General features: G+C 47.7%; 1 protein-coding gene across 1 annotated transcript; it reads right to left on the reverse strand.

Annotated features, from left to right (window-relative positions):
• Window positions 1–306: 306 nt before the first annotated feature.
• Window positions 307–16248, reverse strand: Reg4 (regenerating family member 4). Its single transcript, XM_045137916.1, has 5 exons — window positions 16182–16248; window positions 11000–11097; window positions 7979–8116; window positions 6819–6924; window positions 307–374 (listed from the first exon to the last, which is right to left on the reverse strand). The coding sequence occupies exons 1-5, from the start codon at window positions 16246–16248 to the stop codon at window positions 307–309; spliced, it is 477 nt and encodes a 158-aa protein (XP_044993851.1).
• Window positions 16249–19778: the final 3530 nt, after the last annotated feature.

Below are 19778 nucleotides of genomic sequence, written 5' to 3' on the forward strand. Positions count from 1 at the left end.
TCTTCAAACCTTTCAGCCACGTGGACAAGACCTGGCTGCTTCGTCTGCTGGGGATGCACACTCCCAGCTCTGCCCGGGACAGCCAGAGGAGGGGCAGGAAGGCGGGAGAGGAGTATTGGAAAGAGGGCGGGGCACCAGGAGCCCCTGGCTCGTGCTGGCTGAGCTCCTGGAACCGAATGAAGTCAGTGCGCTGGAGAGCTCCGCCGTGTCAGCAGTGTTTACTCGGGGATAATGATTAGCTCCAGCTACTAGGCAAGAGGGAAGAGGAAGGGCCCCGGCGAGGCCGGCAGGTCCTGGACTCGGGTTCTACGGCCGGTACTTGCACAGGAAGTGTTGGTGCTTGCTGCATTGAGTTTCATTCCACGTTAAGAATTCTGTAAGAAAACACATAGACACTTAAACCCATCCAGTTCGGTGATGGCCTTCCAGGAGTTATCTAGGTGTTTTCCTTAGAGTTGTGGCTAGGGTGCAATGATGGTTATTTTATTTATTTATTTATTTGAGAGAGAGAGAGAAGTAGACAGAGAGAGAGAGAGAGAGAGAGAGAGAGAGAGAGAGAGAGAGAGAGAGAGAGAATGAGTGTGCCAGGGCCTCCAGCCGCTGCAAACAAATTCTAGATACATGCTGACGTGGGTACTGGGGAGTTGAACCTGGGTCCTTTGGCTTTGCAGACAAGCACCTTAACCGCTAAGCCATCTCTCCAGCCTGATAGTTGTTTTTATATATCTGGGCTAGGACATGATGACCAGTGGTTTGGTCTTTGAGATGTTCAGAAGTTCTGCCTTTAATCCCAGTATTCGGGAGGCAGAGGGAGGAGGATCACGGTGAGTTCGAGACCACCCTGAGACTACATAGTGAATTCCAGGTCAGCCTGAGCTAGAGACCCTACCTTGAAAAACCAAAACAAAACAAGAGAGAGAGAAAATTTCGAGAGAGAAAGAGAGAATTTCAAGGCTAGATGCTGCCTTGAAAGCGGTTTGTAAATGTGATTGACATTCACAACAGGAAGCTCTGTGTAAAACAGCTCACCCTCCATACCGTGGGTGGGCTTATCTAATAAGCTGGAGGTCTTAGGAGAAAACACTGAGACTCTCCAGATAAAGCAGGAGGAATTCTGCCTCTAGATTGCCTTTGGACTCAAGACTGCCACGTCCTCTCTTGCAGGAATTTCCAGCCCTACTTCAACCTGCCCTATGGATTTCAGACTTGCCAGGCCCCACAACTGCTTAAGGTACTTCCTCCAAATCTCTCTCTTTCTTATACACACACACACACACACACACACACACACACACACACACTTCCTCTCTCTCATTCTCCAGGGATCTCTAATTTTGCTAACAGAAACTTGACTCCAGCACTGCTCTCAAAGAAGTGATCGCTGGAAAGGAGGGATCCCTTGGAGGGCTCCTTGTGCTTGAAACAGCTGCAGTGTGGACCTGGGTGACTCTTCCTAAACGTCACAGTCATGCACTGAGATGCTCCAAGGGCAATTCAGAGCTGTGGAAGCTGCTGTAGCCGTTATTCAGGCAATAGGCCATCCACGTATAAAGAAGGGCTGAGGGTTGGAGGATGGCTTAGCAGCTAAGGCGCTTGCTCACAAAGTCAAAGGACCCAGGTTCGATTCCCCAGGACCCACGCAAGCCAGACACACAAGATGGTGCATGCGTCAGGAATTCGTTTGCAGTGGCTGGAGGCCCTGGTGCGCCCATTCTCTCTGTCTCTGTCTCCCTCTCTGCCTCTCTCTGTGTCTCTGACTCTTAAATAAATAAATAAATAAAAGAAGGGCCGAGTCAGGAGTTGGGATCCTTTTCAGGGACTGAAGTTATTTTGTTTTTGTTTTTTAATTTTTATTTACTTGAGACAGAGAAAGAGGCAGATAGAGAAAAATGGGCACACCAGAACTTCCAGCCACTGCAAACAAACTCCAGATGCGTGCGCCACCTTGTTGCATCTGGCTTACATGAATACTGGGGAATCGAACCTGTGTCCTTAGGGTCTGCAGGTAAGTGCCTTAATACTAAGCCATCTCTCCAGGCCTAACTTTTTTTTTTTTTTTTTTTTTTTTTTGAGGAGAGGCCTAACTCTTCCCATTCCCCAACTCAAGTTTCTTGGAGTCATTTATAACATCCTGGAGTGTCTGGGGCAGTGCTGAGTGTTTTTTTTTTTGTTTTCAGCTGGTTGTCTGCTTGGACCCTGACCTGTAAGTCTGGCCCTGTCACAAGTATGTGCGTGGTGGTAAGACCCTGGCGGGGGGTGAGGGGGAGGAGAAGCACCTGTCCCCATTCTTTCTTCTTCCTCCAGAGGCATGAGGATGGGTCTGCCCATGCCCGTATCTGGCGTGTGTGTGTCGGGGTGGTGGCATCTACAGTTGGAGCCCCAGAGCACAATGAAATGAAGACTATGGGCTTGCTGGGTGCTTTTAAGGGTTAGGGTCAAGAGCAAGACGCTCACCAGGTCACTGTCCTGGAATCTGCCCCAACAGCATCTGGTTGTGACTGGTTCAGGGCACCTTTTTTTTTGGTTTAACAATTCTTTTGTTTATTTATTTGACAGTGACAGACAGAGAAAGAAGCAGAGAAAGAGAGAAAGAGAGGGAGAAAATGGGCACATCAGGGCCTCTAGCCACTGCAAATGAACTCCAGATGCATGCGCCCCCTTGTGCATCTGGCTTACGTAGGAACTGGGGAATCAAGCTTCCAACCAGGATCCTTAGGCTTCACAGGCAAGCGCTTAACAGCTAAGCCATTTTTCCAGCCCCCTTGGTTTTGTTTTTCGAGGTAGGGTCTCACTCTAGCCCAGACTGACCTGGAATTCACTATGGAGTCTCAGAGTGGCCTCGAACTCATGGCGATCCTCTTACCTCTGCCTCCCCAGGGCTGGGATTAAAGGCATGCGCCACCACGCCTGCCCTGTCTTTCCTTTTTTGCAGTATTCGAGATTGAACCAGTTTCACATATGCCAGGCAAGTGCTCTATGACTAGGCTATATCCCAAGCTCCCTTTTTCTTACTTATTTATTTCATTTACTTGAGAGAGAAAGAGAGAGAGAGAGAGAGAGAGAGAGAGAGAGAGAGAGAGAGAGAATGGGCGTGCCAGGGCCTTCAGCGCCACACATGAACTCCATATGCACGCATCCTTTTGTGCACATGTGCGACATTGCATGCTTGCATCACTGCGCATCTGGCTTATTTGGGATCTGGAGATTTGAACGCGAGTTCTTGGGCTTCACAGGCAAATAAGTGCCTTAACTGCTAAGCCACCTCTCTAGCCTCCTTTTTACTTTTTAATATAAAAGAGGATCTGACTACATTGCTCGGGCTGGCCTTGAACTCACTCTGTAGACTAGGCAGGCTTTGAACTTGGTGATCCTGAAGGAGACAGGTGAAAGCTAGCTTTTTAAAGCAGTTTCAGTTAGGGACAGGAGCCCAAAGAGAGAACCAGAGGCGCTGATCCAGTTTCATCTACAACAGCAACAGCGCTCCCTGCTGCCCTCATAGTGTAACTCCCTAGGTGGGCTGGCCTTAGGGCTCAAGTCTTTGACTCTACAAACCCATTGGGTCTTCCCCTTACATACTTGAGTCTGATGAAAGAACCCATTTCCAGTGAACTATAAAGGCTTGTTCATGGTGGCGCCTCTCTGCCCTGCGATCTCTGCCTGGATCCATGTAACTCTGGCTTTCCCCCAGCCCCTAGCTCCCCAGTGCTGAGGTTAGTCACATCCAGCTTTTACACTGGTGTTGGGGTTCCTGACTCAGGTTCTTATGTTTGTGAGGTTAGCCTTTTACCTGCCAAGCCATCTTCTCAGCCCCCACATTTTTCCTTTTGAATCACAAAGGGAATTTAGAAACTGAGTCTGGGGCAAAGTCCATTCTATAGTAATGTAACATGGGTGGGGCTAAAGACAATGTCGACTTATTTATTTAAAAGAGAAAGAGGCAGAGAGAAGAGAGAGAGAGGAAAAAAACGGGTATGCCAGGGTATAGCCACTCTAGCCACTGCAAAGGAACTCCAGACACATGCACCACTATTTGGTTTATGTGGGTACTGGGGAATCGAACCTGGGTCCTTAGTAACCGTTGAACCCTCTCTCCAGCTCGACAGTGTCCCTTTAAATTCTACCCTCCATTAGCTTCTCTCTAAGCCTTTCTGCTTTCTTTGGGCTTTTCTGTCTCTAGAGCCTGCGTTGTGGCAGCTGAGACTGAGGTAAGTCAACACGGGAGTGAGGGACTCAAATGGCTTGTGTTTTCCTGAGAACAAAAGGCGTCCGGTTCCCTCCAGTCTGCCTCAGCCTGCTTCACTAATGGGGAAAGAAGGGTCTTGTTTCATGTCTTATCATATACAGGGATCTGACAGTCCCTGAAATGTGTGCTTCGTTTGGAATGTTCCTCGGTTGATCTTTTGTGCTGCTAAATCTCTTTATTTGTTTATTTTTAAATTTTTATTTCAGAGAGAGGGAGAGTGAGAACTGTAACGGAACTCCAGACGCTTGCTCCACCTAGTGGGCATGTGCGACCTTGCACCTGCCTCACCGTGCGTCTGGCTTTCGTGGGATCTAGAGAGTAGAACCTGGGTCCTTAGGCTTTGCAGATGAGTGCCTTAACTGCTAAGCCATATCCCCAGCCCTCTTTTTTCATTTTTACGTATTTATTTGAGAGAGAGATAGAGAAAGAGAGAATGGGCACGCCAGGGCCTGCAGCTATTGTAAATGAACTCCAGATGCGTGCACTGCCATGTGCATCTGGCTTTATGTGGGTCCTGGGGAATTGAACCTGGGTCCTTAGGCTTTACAGGCAAGTGTTTTAACCACTAAGCCATCTCTCCAGCCCCTAAATCTCTTCCCTAACACTATTTATGTTTCCACTGCAGTAACAACCTAAACAGCTACCGTCAGTTTAGTTGCCTTTTGTTCTGGACTTCGCAGTACTTCCTGGGGTGACCCATCATGGGTTTGGACTCTGCTAACTGCTCAGTGTCCCCGTGGATGGACAGACCACACTCGGTAGCTTTTATCTGTGGCTTTGCCTGTGCTCCTTCAGAGCTGCTCTGTGTCTGTCACAGCAGCAGTGTGGCCTCTGCTGGCCTGGGAGGCCTGTCTCCTCATGCCCACCCCGTTTGATGTTAGACTGTTTCTTCATTCTCTTTGCCAACAGGCTTCAACCCATAGACCGCAGCGCATCTGAGCAACAGTCCCTTTCCACACTCGTTGCTACCTCCTTAGCCCAGCCCGTGTCATGCGCTTCTTGACTGGGAGACAGGAGTCCTGATGTCCCCACGATGGCCCCTCGAACTCACTAGGATCTCAAAACATACAGGACCTAAGGCACCAAGGACCCTTTACTCTTTAATAATTTTTGTTCTTCTTATTTTAGAGCTGGGATCTTCTACATTACTTAGCAGTTGTGGTTCTCAATGGCCACTGAATCTGACCCCCCAGGAACATCTGGCAACATCTGGGGATCTTTCTGTTGTCACATCCTGGGAGGGGGATCTTACTGGAATCTACCAAGTAGAGACTAGGAATGTTGAAAAACTTCTGAGTGTACACAAGATAGCCCCCCCCCCAACACACACAACGTATGCGTACCCAGGACACAACATCATCAGTCTGACTTATCAGCAGGATAAGCAGAGAAGAAAAGTAAGCAAGGCAGGAGAAGGTTCCAGAAGCTGCATAGACACAGATGAAGGTCTGGCCATTGCACTCTGGGGAGGGGCCCGGGGAAACAGAGGAGGGAAGAACTCGGGCCAAGACGCGGGCAAACCTCACTTGAAGAAGCCAGGAGGGAGCTGTATGTACGGGCAGTATAGAGCATGTGTGTGTGTGTTAGTATGTGTAGGCACATGTGTATACATACTGGGGAATTGAGCCCAGGTCACTAGGCTTTGTAGGCAAGCACCTTAACTGCCAAGCCATCTCTCTAGCCCACACCCCCATTTTTTTCTACTTCTTTCAAGGTAGGGTCTCACTCTATCCCAGCTGACCTGGAATTCACTATGGAGTCTCAGGGTGGCCTCGAACTCATGGCGATCCTCCTACCTCTGTCTCCCGATCACTGGGATTAAAGGCATGCGCCACCACGCCCGGCTGTCTAGCATAATTTTTAAAGTAAGTACATTTAAGGAAAATGTGAGTAGCTTTAAAGAAAATGAAGAAATGGGGAACAAGCCGGGCGTGGTGGCACACGCCTTTAATCCCAGCGCTCGGGAGACAGAGGTAGGAGGACTGCTGTGAGTTCGAAGCCAGTCTGAGACTCCATAGTGAATTCCAGGTCAGCCTGGGCCAGAGTGAGACCCTACCTCAAAAAAAGAAAAAAAGAAAAAAAAAAAAAAAGAACGAACGAATGAATGAATGAATGAAAGAAAAAGCAAAGGAAAAGTTGAACAGGTGGTATGTTGACGTGACAAACTGTTAAATATTCACAAATAATGGCTGATAAACTGTGTGTGTCAAGGTCATTATTCTGTGGGCCAGTGTTGCTGGTGTGAAAGGTGGAGAGTCAGAAAGGAGGATGATGTGTCCATCTGTCTAAATATTTTATTTATTTATTTATTTGAGAGACAGAATGAAAGAGAGAAAGAAAGAGAATGGGCGCGTCAGGGCCTCCAGCCATTGCAAATGAACTCCAGATGCATGCGCCCCCTTGTGCGTCTGGCTTATGTGGGTCCTGGGAAATCAAACCCTGATTCTTGGCCTTCACAGGCAAACACCTTAACCACAAAGCCATTCCTCCAGCCCTCTATTTTTTTTTTTGTCCTGATAGGTCAGGGGGTAGGGCTGTGGTTTGGAGAGAGGGAAGGGTGTCTAGGGAAACTTACTGCTCCTGGGAGTCAGGTGAGCACAGTACCCGTCCCCACTCATGGCCCTGGCCCGCCAGGATCTGTCCAGGTACGCGGATCCATCAGTCCATTCCCAATGCTGTGTCTGCAACGTCAGGAGACAAGGAAACGTGCAGCTCAGGTGGCCACCTGCTCACAGCCGCAGGGGTCCCTCAGCCCACTGAAATGCCCTTTCATTGTAAAAACCAGCAAGGGCAGAAATGTCCCCAGAGCAACAACAACAAAAAGGTCATTTTACCCCGGTTCGAGGCTCGATTCCCCAGGTCCCACGTTAGCCAGATGCACAAGGGGGTGCACGCGTCTGGAGTTCGTTTGCAGAGGCTGGAAGCCCTGGCGCGCCCATTCTCTCTCTCTCCCTCTATCTGTCTTTCTCTCTGTGTCTGTCGCTCTCAAATAAATAAATAAATAATTTTTTTAAAAAAAGGTCATTTTAGGGCTGGAGAGGTGGCTTAGCGGTTAAGCGCTTGCCTGTGAAGCCTAAGGACCCCGGTTCGAGGCTCGATTCTCCAGGACCCACGTTAGCCAGATGCACAAGGGGGTGCACACATCTGGAGTTCGTTTGCAGTGGCTGGAGGCCCTGGCGCGCCCATTCTCTCTCTATGTGCCTCTTTCTCTCTCTCTCTCTGTCGCTCTCAAATAAATAAAAATAAACAAAAAAATTTTTTTTAAAAAAAGGTCATTTTAGAAGATTTTATGCACTAACATGCAGTTATTGTGCATTCAGTTTTGTATTTTGTTTTCTAACCCCCCCCCCTTTAAAAAAAAAGTTTATTTATTTGAAAGACAGAGAGAGAGAATGGGCATGCCGGGGCCTTTAGTCACTGCAAATGAACTCCAGATGCATGGGCCACCTTGTGCATCTGGCTTATGTGGGTCCTGGGGAATCGAACTTGGGTCCTTTGGCTTTGTAGGCAAGCACCTTAACCTTCTAAGCCATCCTTCCAGTCCTAGAATGGTGCTTCTTAAATTACCACCCTGCTGGGGACCCGATCTGGTCCCTCCTGCGAGGCTTCAGCTTTGATTGTTGGAGGAGCCTGGCTGAAGATGGAGGACTTTTTTTGTCGAGCAGGAGGTCACTTTCGAGAAGAGGGCCGTCTCCCTGTCCCCACGAGGCGTACGTGGGAGAAATCCAAGATTACCTTGTGTGGGTCATGCAGGCCAATCCATACAGGCTGGCTTCTTTGGTAACCGCTTATGTATTCTGATAGGACACTGACTTCCTTTTGACTCAGGACGGATGCCAGGTGGGACCCTTCCCCATAGGACTGACACTCCAGCTGCAATGAGAGATCCTGTTAATGTCGCTTGGAGCACAGCCCTTCTCAGAACCTTGAAGCTCCCAGCAGAACCGATCCAGCCCCCACTCCACAAACGGGAATCTCGACCCCCTCAGGAGACTCTGTTCCCAAGGGAGAAGACAGACGGTCAGTGTCAGGTCTCCAGGGAAGAGATAATGCAAAGCAGGGGCAGGAGGTTTATGCGCAGGGAACGTAGCTGCTCTCCTAGTTTTGCCTCTCATTTGTATGTGACCTTGAGGCACCTGTGTGAGCCATAGTTTCCTCGTGATCTTCTCTCTTTCTCTGTTTCCCTCTCACCATTCATGACCCCGCTCAGCAAAGCACTACATCCCTGCGTTTTTTCGTTCTTTCTCCTGGTCTACTCTTGGGGACATCAGGTTTTGTTGTTGTTGTTTGTTTGTTTTTCGAGGTAGGGTCTCGCTGTAGCTCAGGCTGACCTGGAATTCACTATGGCTTTGGGGACATCAGTTTTGTTCCTGCTCTTTGAAAGTTTCTGTTTAAATGTTACAAGCCTATAGTCTTCCTGTACTTCTACTTTTTTTCCCTTTCTTATCTTTTTTTTTTTTTTTTCATGGTAGGGTCTCACTTTTAGCCCAGGCTAACCTGGAATTCTCTATGGAGTCTCAGGGTGACCTCGAACTCACGGCGACCCTCCTACCTCTGCCTCCCGAGTGCTGGGATTAAAGGCGTGCGCCACCACGCCCGGCTTTCCTTTTTTTACCTTTGAGGGAGGGTTTCCATCTAGCCCAGGCTGGCCTCAAATTCATAGCAATCCTCCTACCTTGCCTCATGAGTGCTGGGATTAAAAGCATGCACATCACGTCGGGACCTTTTACTTATTTTCTGAGCAAGGGTGTCCCTAGGTAGCCAAGTCTGGCTGTGAACTCATGACCCTCCTGTCTCACCTTCCTGAATGTTGGTTGGGATTACAGGTGTGTATCACTATACCCTGTACACATTAACAAAACAAAACAAAACAAAACAAAACAAACAAACAAACAAAAAAAAACAGCCGGTCGTGGTGGCGCACGCCTTTAATCCCAGCACTCAGGAGGCAGAGGTAGGAGGATTGCCATGAGTTCAAGGCCACCCTGAGACTCCATAGTGAATTCCAGGTCAGCCTGGGCTAGGGTGAGACTCTACCTCGGAAAACAAAACAAAACAAATTATTTATTTGAGAGAGAGAGAGAGAGAATGGGCATGCCAGGGTCACTAGCCACTGCAAACAAACTTCAGATGCATGTGCCACCTTATGCATCTGGTTTATGTGGGTCCTGGGGATCGAACTTGGGTCCTTTGGCTTTGTAGGCAGGTGCTTAACTGCTAAGCCATCTCTCCAGCCCCAGCAAACACTTTTAAATATTCATTAGCTATTCCACAGTAGATGCTCTATTTTTGCTTTGCCTTTTCTTCTTCTTCTTCTTCTTTTTTAAATATTTATTTATTTGACAGAGAAAGAGGGAGAGAGAAAAAGACAGAGAGAGATTATGGGCACGCCAGGGCCTCCAGCCCTTGCAAATGAACTCCAGATACGTGTGCCCGCTTGTGCCTCTGTCTGATAAGGGTCCTGAGGAATGGAACCTGGGTCCTTTGGCTTTGCAGGCAAACGCCTTAACCCCTAGGCCATCCCTCCAGCCCTGTCTTTTCTTCTTTATCGAGTTCTACTAATGGATCCTGAGACCATGCTGAGCCTGGATCATACTACGTAATGTGTGTGATGTGTAACTCTCCTGTAGGTTCCAGTCAGTCATTTCAACAGGTCACACAGTCCAGACAGACAGACAGAAACATCAACTCTCCACTTACTTGACATGACCTTCTTACACTTTTCCTAAGAGAAATAAAAGCCAGACACGTCCGGGTTGTGGAGAGCAACACACCTCCCATTTCAGTAGCTTCGACTTTTGCCTTGCATGTCCTCTTCCAGGCCTGCCTACCCCTTACTGTCTCACTGGTGAATCTTGTACAGGAATTCATTTATTCTTTCCACAGGTCCCTCAACTTATTCTCATTGATGTATGAGTGCTTTTTTTTTTTTTATTTTTTGAAGTAGGGTCTCACTCTCGCCCAGGCTGACCTGAAATTCATGGAGTCTCAGGGTGGCCTCGAACTCAAGGCGATCCTCCTACCTCTGCCTCCCAAATTCTGGGATTAAAGGTGTGCGCCACCACGCCCAGCTGATGTATGAATTTCTAGCTTGCTGAGGGTATAGGCTATTTCCTGGTCACTCTGTGTCCTTTTGTTCCTTCTGGGGTGTGGACATAAGCACCTGCTTCATCATTGCTACATAACTAGTCAGCTGAACACGGAGCTGTCTTCTCTCCACTTCACCAGCCAGGTGGCTTTTCTTCACAGTGGCCAGTAAAAACCCTTCATTTTGAGTCAGATAAGACCTTGGCTCCATCTGGTCCTGTGCTCTAAAGAAGCCAGCTGGGGGCCAGAGAGACAACTTAGCAGGTAAGACACTTGCTGTGATGCCCAAGGACCCATGTTCGACTCTTCAGATCCCACGTAAGCCAGCTGCGCAAGGGTACGCATGTGTCTGGAGTTCGACTGCAGTGGCTGGAGGCCTTGGTGTGCCAATTCTCTTTCTCTCTCTCGTGCCTGCATTCTTTCTCATAAAAAATTACAAAACAAGCCAGACCTGGTGGCGCACGCCTTTAATCCCAGGACTGGGAAGGCAGAGGTAGGAGGATTATTGTGAGTTCGAGGCCACCCTGAGATTACATAGTAAATTCCAGGTCAGCCTGAGCTAGAGTGAAACCCTACTTCAAAAAGCTAAAAATAAATAATAATAATAATAATATTACAAAACAACAATAATAATGACAATAAAAGAAGCCAGCTGGTCAAACTTCTTACCTCCGCATCAGACCAGCTCCTCAACTTCCGGAAGTAACCGTAGCAATGGGACTTATGGTGAAACCATCCAGAAGGGCAGCTGGGTCTGAAAATGTTATCTGTGCGTAAACCAAAAGAAAATACGGGTTACGGGAGCAGGAGTAACCAGTGTCCTCAAAATGTTATCACACGTTATGGTAGCAAGTCACCGGTGTCCAGGCATGACATAGTTTGTATATTTAGGACCCCTTGACTGAAAGGGAGGAAGAATCTTTCTAGGAAAGATCCTGCTGTCTTGCTGGGGGTGGAGCTCAATTGGTAGGCAGAGCTTGGTTTCCAGCGTGGAGTAAATCAGGTGTGGTGGGGTACACCTGAAAATCAAGCACTGGGGAGGCAGCAGTGGAAGGATCGGGAGCTCAAGGTTACTCTTTACACAATGAGTTTGAGGCCAGCCTGGGTTACATGACATCTCGTCTCACACAAAACACTTATACCAGCCGGGCGTGGTGGAGCACACCTTTAATCCCAGCACTGGGGAGGCAGAGGTAGGAGGATCACTGTGAGTTCGAGGCCAATCTGAAACTATATAGTGAATTCCAGGTCAGCCTAGGCTAGAACAAGACCCTCCTGGGAAAACCCCAAACCAAAACAAAGCATTTATACTGTTAGCCTTTCTCCTAGGCTCCATCAAAGGGACCTTTCACCAAAGTGGCTGCTTATTAGCTTAAAGTAGATAATCGGAGCTTTCTGAGACTACTGGACTCTGGCTCTGAACCAACACTAATTCCAGGAGACCCAAATGTCACTGTGGCCTAGCAGTTGAAGGAGGGATTAAGCAGGTCAGGTGAACACTGAGGTTTGGCTGAGGCCCAGCAGACATGAGTGCCTTGGCCTGTAATTTAGGTCTGCTATCACTTTTGGTTAGAAAAGTTTCTCAGGGCTGTGAACATGGCTCAGTGGTCAAAGGCACTTGCTTTCAAAGTCTCACAAGCTACTCACATCAGCCAGATGCAAAAAGTGGCACAAAATATGCCTGGTGTTTGTACTCAACACACACACAAATAAATAAATTTATTTAAAAAAGAAAAGCAGCTGAGTCTGGTGGCACACACCTCTAATCCCAGCACTCGGGAGGCAGAGGTAGGAGGATCACTGTGAGTTCGAGGTCACCCTGAGACTACATAGTGAATTCCAGGTCAGCCTGAGCTAGAGTGAGACCTTGGATAAAAAAAAAAAAACAAACAAAAAAGAAGGTTCTAGCTGGGTGTGTGGTGGTGCATGCCTTTAATCCCAGCACTCATGAAGCAGAGGAAGGAAGATCCTTGTGAGTTCAAGACTACCCTGAGACTACATAGTGAATTCCAGGTCTGCTTGGGCTAGAGTGAGACCCTACCTCAAAAAAACAAAATAAGAGCTGGAGGGATGGCTTAATGATTAAGGTGCTTGCCTGCAAAACCAAGGGACCTAGATTCGACTCAGCAGGACCCATGTAAGCCAGATGCACAAGGTGGCGAACGCATCTAGAGTTCGTTTGCAGTGGCTGGAGGCCCTGGCGCACCCATTCTCTCTCTCTCTATCTCCTCTTTCTGTCTGCTTACAAAAAGAAAAAATTAAAAAAAAAGAAAGAGAGAAAGAACAAACAACTGAAAGAAAGAAAGAAGGAAGGAAGGAAGGTTCTTAGGTGTTGGGCACTGCCAGGCACAGGCTGGAGCCTTCAGGAGAGGGGCCTGAGCTTCCAGGCATGGCTAAGGACGCCCAGGCTACAGGAGGCCACTCCCTCTCCAAGCCTGGCACACCTGAACTTAGGCTTTGCCCACAGCCCTGTTACCTTTGGCCAGTTGCCTAGGAAACTCCTTATCAGCAGCCTTCACACAGTCCTGAGACCCTAGATCACCTGACACCCCCCCCCATTGCCTGCATGCTAGAATGAATGTCCCCATATATGCTAATTAGGCATCAGAAATGAACTTGGTACTCCAATTCCCTTAGGGTCCTCCCCCCCCAGATGCTTATAAACCCATTTCACTGACAATAAACTGAGAGACCTGTTTACCAAAACTCCTCCGGAAAGTCCTTTACTTTTGCGTGCTCACCCACCCCGGTTACCCGGGCGCCTTGTGGGGCGAATCGCGGCCGCCCCCGGAGCAAGGACCCAGGAACCCACGCTCGGGCTGGAGAGATGGCTTAGTGTTTTGTTAAAGCGCTTGCTTATAAAGCCTAAGGACTTAGGTTCTAGTGCTCACATAAAGCCAGATGCACAAGGGGGCGCACGCGTCTGGAGTTCATTTGCAGTGGCTGGAGACCCTGGCGCATCCATTCTCCCTCTCTCTCTCTCTCTCTCTCTGTCTCTCTCTCGTCCTCTCATTCTGCCTCTTTCTTTTTTTCTCTCTCTCTCTCTCTCAATAAATAATTTTTAAAAATTTAGCAAAGAAGTCTCGGGCCAGGGAAATGGCTTAGTGGTTAAGGCATTTACCTGTGAAGCCTAAGGCCAGATGCACAAGGGGGCGCGTAGGTCTGGAGTTCATTTGCAGTGGCTAGAGGCCCTGGTGCGCTCATTCTCTCTCTCTCTCAGATAGATAAATAAATAAACAAACAAAAGTACATTAAGAAGAAGTCTCTCTATTCAGTTGTCAGTGGCTACTGGGGAGACTCAAAACTCATCACCGTGTTGAGAAGGAATGACAGCTGAGCGGTGGGCACTAAATAAGATCTCTCTATCACACCCGCCAGGGCCCGGGCACCACTGAGGAAGAGGTGGCAGGAACAATGGAAGGCCCAAAGCGTGGGAGGAGCGCTTGGGCACGTTGTCTTTCGGACGCAAAATGGTGGCGGCAGATGTGACCTCCCAGAGGCTGTTACGGACAAACTGTGTGTCACGAAAGAGGAGGAAAAACCAATGGTATCAATGTGGAAGGAGCATTTGGAAAGAAGGGGTTCCTCTGGAAGAGGGGGTAGGGGAAGGGGCGATGAAGGGGAGTGTGAGAGGGGATTACAACCAGGGTACATTGTGTGTGTGTGTATATGTGTACATTACATATATTTATGTGTGGAAGTTGCCAACAAAATTAATAGCAAAAATGAAAGCCGGGGGCTGGGGAGATAGTTCAGCGGTTAGGGCACTTGCCCACAAAGCGTGTGACCCAGGGTCAATTCTTCTTTACCCACATAAAGCCAGATGCACAAAGTGGTGCATGCATGCATCGGGAATTTATTTGCAGTGGCTGGGGACCCTGGCGTCCCCATTCTCTCTGTCTGTCCACCCCCCACCCCCGTGCTTGCAAAGCAAGCAAGCAAGCAAAGGGAATCTTGACTCCTACAGTAAATATTGTTCTTCTTTCCCTGCTTTTTATTTTGTTTTATTTTATTATTTTATTTATTTATTCATTTATTCATTTGACAGAGGGAGAGAGAGGGGCCTCCAGCCACTGCAATCAAACTCCAGACGTGTGTGCCCCATTATGCATCTAGCTAACGTGGGCCCTGGGGAATCGAATCTGGGTTCTTTGCCTTTGCAGGCAAACGCCTTAACCACTAAGCCATCCCTCCAGCCCATTTCTGACTCTTAATATTCTTGCCTTGGCAATGGGGGTGCTTGGATTTCAAGACTGTGTCGCCAGCCTGGAAAACCTAATCCTTTAAAGAAAGAAGCTGACCACAGCTTAGTGTTTCAAATGGGTAAAGTAATGAATTGGGGGCTGGAGAGATAGCTTAGCAGTTAAGACGCTTGCCTACGAAGCCTAAGGACCCAGGCTCAATTCTCCAGGTCCCATGTAAACCAGATGCACAAGGGGGCACATGTGTCTGGAGTTCGTTTGCAGTGGCTGGAGGCCCTGGTGCACCCATTCTCTCTATCTGCCTCCCCTCTCTCTAGCTATCTCTTTCTCCCTCCCTCTCTCTGTATCTAATAAATATTTTTTTTAAAAAAGTAATGAATTGAAGCTGGGTGTGGTGGCATACACCTATAATCCCAGCACTTGGGAGGCAGAGGTAGGAGAAGCGTCATGAGCTCAAGGCCACCCTGAGACTACATAGTTCATAGGTCAGCCTGGAAAAAAGCCCTACCTTGAAAGACCAAAAAGAAAAAAAGAAATGAATGGGGCTCAGATGACAGCCCCCTCCGTGGTGGCACTGTTTGGGGAGGTTGAGGATCACCACCTTGAGAAGGAGAGCCTCTGGGGAGGAGCTGGGTCACTGAGGGTGGCCCTGGAGGTTTTATAGTTCAGTCTCACTGTTTGCTGTTTCCTGACCAGCAACACAAACTATCATCCTCTGTCACATGCTCCTGCATGTGGCTTGGTCTTCTTCTTTTTTTTTTTCCGAGATAGGGTCTCACTCTAGCTGACCTGGAATTCACTCTGTAGTCTCAGGGTGGCCTTGAACTCATGGCGATCCTCCTACCTCTGCCTCCCGGGAGCTGGGATTAAAGGCGTGCGCTACCATGCCCGGCGCCTCTTGATCTTTAAGGGTGTAAGAGCCACATCCCCAAGAGGGGTTGGAGGTCCCTTGGAATGGGAACTTGTGATATGCTCAGATAGGAAAACAGTGAGCAGATATTTGGAAGGTCGATTTTATCATTTTGAATGCAGTATCTGTCCTTGATAATACACTTGCAACTTTAACTATAATTTATGTGTAAATGGTGGTATAAGTATTGCTTACGACCACCGAGGTCTGACATTTTCTTTTCTTTTTCTTTTTTTGTCTTCCAAGGTAGGGTCTCACGCTACATTAGGTTTCCCTGTAATTCATTATGTAGCTCCAGGCCTCAAACTCACAGCAGTCCTCCTACCTCTGCCTCCAGAGGGCTGGGGTTAAAGGCGTGCGCCACCACGCTGGGCTAAGCCTGACTTTCGTCTAGAACCATTGACACGTCACATTGTTTTGCATTCATATCTTTCTTTCTTTTTTGGTGTGTGTGCATGGGTGGGGCGTGGTTAGGTAGGGTCTTGCTCTAGCCCAGGCTGACCTGGAATTTATTATGTAGTCTCAGGGTGGCCTTGAACTCATGGCGATCCTCCTACCTCTGCCTCCCAACTTCTGGGACTAAAGGTGTGTGCAGCCACGCCCAGCTTATGCACTCCTGTGTTTAATATTTCCTCCTTACAGTGCCAGACTTTTGGGGGGCGGTGAGTGGGTGATTGTGTCATCTACATTTCCTGATCATTATCTTGGGCTGGCTACACAGCAGAGTGAGAAGACTCACCACCAAGGCCTCCAGGGCTTGACACACAGCCCAGCAGGAGGAACAGCCACATAGTTCTGGATGCCATCTTCATCTTCCTCTACAAACAGGATCTCAAGGACTTTGGAGCCCTTGATAGTTCTTTGGAAGCTGTTAAACCTGCAATGTGAACACATTTGTACCAGTGAGAGACACAGGGACCTGGACATGAAATTACATATAGTGGAAAAGAAAACTTTCGTCTAAGCAAATTCAGATTTTATAGTGAAGACAATCACAGGTTTAATGTAGGAATTAAGACAATAAAACTGGGCTAGAGAGATGGCTTAGTGACTAAGGTGCTTGCCTGTGAAGCCTAAGGACCCAAGTTTGATTCCCCAAGACCCACGTAAGCCAGATGTACAAGGTAGCGCCTACATCTGGAGTTTGTTTGCAGTGGCTGGAGGCCCTGGTGTGCCCATTCTCTCGCTCTATCTATAATTATACACACATACATACATACATACATATATATATATATATATATATATATATATATATATATATATGTATGTATATATATATATAATTTTTTTCAAAGTAGAGTCTTGCTCTAGCCCAGGCTGACCTGGAATTCACTATGTAGCCTCAGGGTGGCCTTGAACTCATGGTAATTCTCCTACCTCTGCCTCCCAAGTGCTGGTATTAAAGGCATGTGCCAACACACCTGGATAAATAAAACATTTTTTTAAAAAGAAAATTTATCTTTCTCTCTGTCTGTTGCTCTCAAATAAATAAATAAAAATGAACAAAAAATTTAAAAAAAAAAGAAAATTTAACTTATGAGATACAATTTTAATGTGAAAGGCCTTCTAGATCAGTGCCCGACACCTAACTACAATGGGCTGAAGGTGAGGCAATTTGTAACAGAGCCCATCACTCTGTTCTCGGGAAAGCCGGCAGAGGGCGCCCCAGGCATTCCTTCTCACAGACAAGGTGCTGATGGGTTTCCTGAACCAGGGAAAGTTAAGTCAACCAGAGAAAATTAAATCACGCGGTTCCAACAACGAATATTTTCCAACATTAGAGGCCAAAGCCAACATATGGCCCAAGCTTCCCATTTTACAGACGGCAAGCCCTGAAGTTTATCACTCCTGAGATAAAAGTTGACATCACTCCTTTAAAAACAGCATAACTTGGGCCGGAGAGATGGCTTAGCTGTTAAAGTGCTTGCCTGCAAAGCCTACGGACCCAGGTTCGTCTCCCCAGATCCCACATAAGCCAGACGCACAAGGTGACCCATGAACTTAAGATGACGCATGCATCTGGGGTTCAACTGCAGTGGCTAGAGGCCCTGGCATACCAATTCTTTCTCTCTTTCATAAATAAATAAATAAATAACATTTTAGCTTTCCCCTCATTGTCAAAAAATGTACAGATTATTTAAAGTTCAACACATAACTTAGAACTGCATGCCATCTCCTAGTGATTAGCAGCTTGATGAGGAACATGCAGGTGCTTTCTATGCATTTCTCTGTGTCTTTCTTTTTGTTGTTCATTTTTACTTATGTATTTATTTTTATTTTTATTTATTTGAGAGTGACAGACACAGACAGAAAGGGAGAGAGAGAGAGAGAGAGAGAATGGGCGCGCCAGGGCTTCCAGCCACTGCAAACGAACTCCAGACGCGTGCGCCCCCTTGTGCATCTGGCTAACGTGGGACCTGGGGAACCGAGCCTCGAACCGGGGTCCTTAGGCTTCACAGGCAAGCGCTTAGCTGCTAAGCCATCTCTCCAGCCCTCTGTGTAGTTTTTATCTGAACTGAGTTCTATTGCTTTGCGGTGCAGTCCAGCAAAGCCGGCACTCTTTCAGGGGGAGAAAGGACGCCCATAGCCCCAACAGCACCACATCAAAGCCCAGAGCTGACCCAGGGTGCGGAGAGCCAAGCGACAGGCAGCATTACCTGGTGAGACCAAGGCTCCAAGGACCCGCCCTCGTCAGCGTCCTCTGTGGTCGTGGGGGAGACTTCTGCCACCCTTATATCTTCTCCCTCAGGATTTCATAATCTCCGTTTAAGACGTGGCGTGGCCGTGTTATTTGCCAATGATTAGCCTTATCTACAGTCAAAAAAAAAAAAAAAAACCCAACTGTGTGAGCTGATGGATTTGAGAATGGATGCAAATTGTGCTTTGAATGACCAAGAAAAGCACCTCTCCCTGTGTGCAAACAGAATCCTCCTTTGTATCCACATTAACAAAACTAACAGTACACTATAATCTATTAACAGCCCATTTCCCCTCTCCCTTCCTCACTATTTTGTTTTAACTTTTGGTTGACGACTTTCATTAATATAGACAATAGACTAAGATCACAGTCCCCTCTATGCCCTCCCAAAACTCCCCTCCACCAAATCTCTTCTCTTCAAGTAGCCTCTCTTCTATCTTTTTTTTTTAATTTTTAATTTATTTATTTGAGAGCGACAGAGACAGAGAGAAAGACAGATAGAGGGAGAGAGAGAATGGGCGCGCCAGGGCTTCCAGCCTCTGCAAATGAACTCCAGACGCGTGCGCCCCCTTGTGCATCTGGTTAACGTGGGACCTGGGGAAAAGAGCCTCGAACCGGGGTCCTTAGGCGTCACAGGCAAGTGCTTAACCGCTACACCATCTCTCCAGCCCTTCAAATGAGATCTTAACCGGCTCCCTGGCGGTGAGCTAGGGCAGGTTTCCCGAGAGCAGCGAGGAAGACAATACTGGGAAGCGAGACGCGGAGAGAGCAGGGACCTGCCTGAGCTGCTCGGTCCTGGCGCTAGATCCCCCGCCTCTGACTCCAGACCTCACCTTGTCCAGTGAATTCCAAGTCATGTTGAAAAATAAGCTCTTTGGGGTGGAGAAATGGCTCAGCTAAGGACCGAGGTTTGATTCCCCCAGATCCCACGTAAGCCAGATGCACATGGTGGCACATATGTCTGGAGTTCATTTGCAGTGGCTGGAGGCCCTGGTACATTCATATTCCCTCTCTCTTTTTAATCAAATTAATTAATTAATTAAAAAAAAAGAGGGCAGGAGAGATGGTTTAGCAGTTAAGTGCTTGCCTGTGAAGCCTAAGGACCAAGGTTTGAGGCTCGGTTCCCCAGGACCCTTATTAGCCAGATGCACAAGGGGGTGCATGCATCTGGAGTTCGTTTGCAGTGGCTGGAGGCCCTGGCGCGCCCCTTCTCTCTCTCTCTCTCTGCCTCTTTCTCTCTGTCTATTGCAATCAAATAAATAAATAAAAATAAAAAAATTAAAAATTAAAAAAAAAAGAAGAGGAAAAATAATCTCTTTGGAAAGGACAAGATTTCTTTTTCCGGTGAACATATGGCCAAGGATGTGGTTATGCTGCAGGTACCAAAGATAGCTCACTTCACCCCGACCCTGTCAAGGACCTTGAAGTCTAAAAAGGGCCATGGCAGTGACGAGGACTTACTCTTCTGCTCTCCTGGTAAAGACTCGGGGTCAACCAGTGCCCTGATTGGTGACATTAGCAGTGGGGATATCAGGATCTCTGTTCCAAACTCAGTCCTTTCAATGTTACTCTGTCTTGTCATTGGATTTTTTTTTTCTTTTATGTTTTTGTTTTTGTTTTTGTTTTTGTTTTTCA

The sequence above is a fragment of the Jaculus jaculus genome, chromosome 19, assembly GCF_020740685.1.
Source record: "Jaculus jaculus isolate mJacJac1 chromosome 19, mJacJac1.mat.Y.cur, whole genome shotgun sequence".
NCBI lineage: Eukaryota > Metazoa > Chordata > Mammalia > Rodentia > Dipodidae > Jaculus > Jaculus jaculus.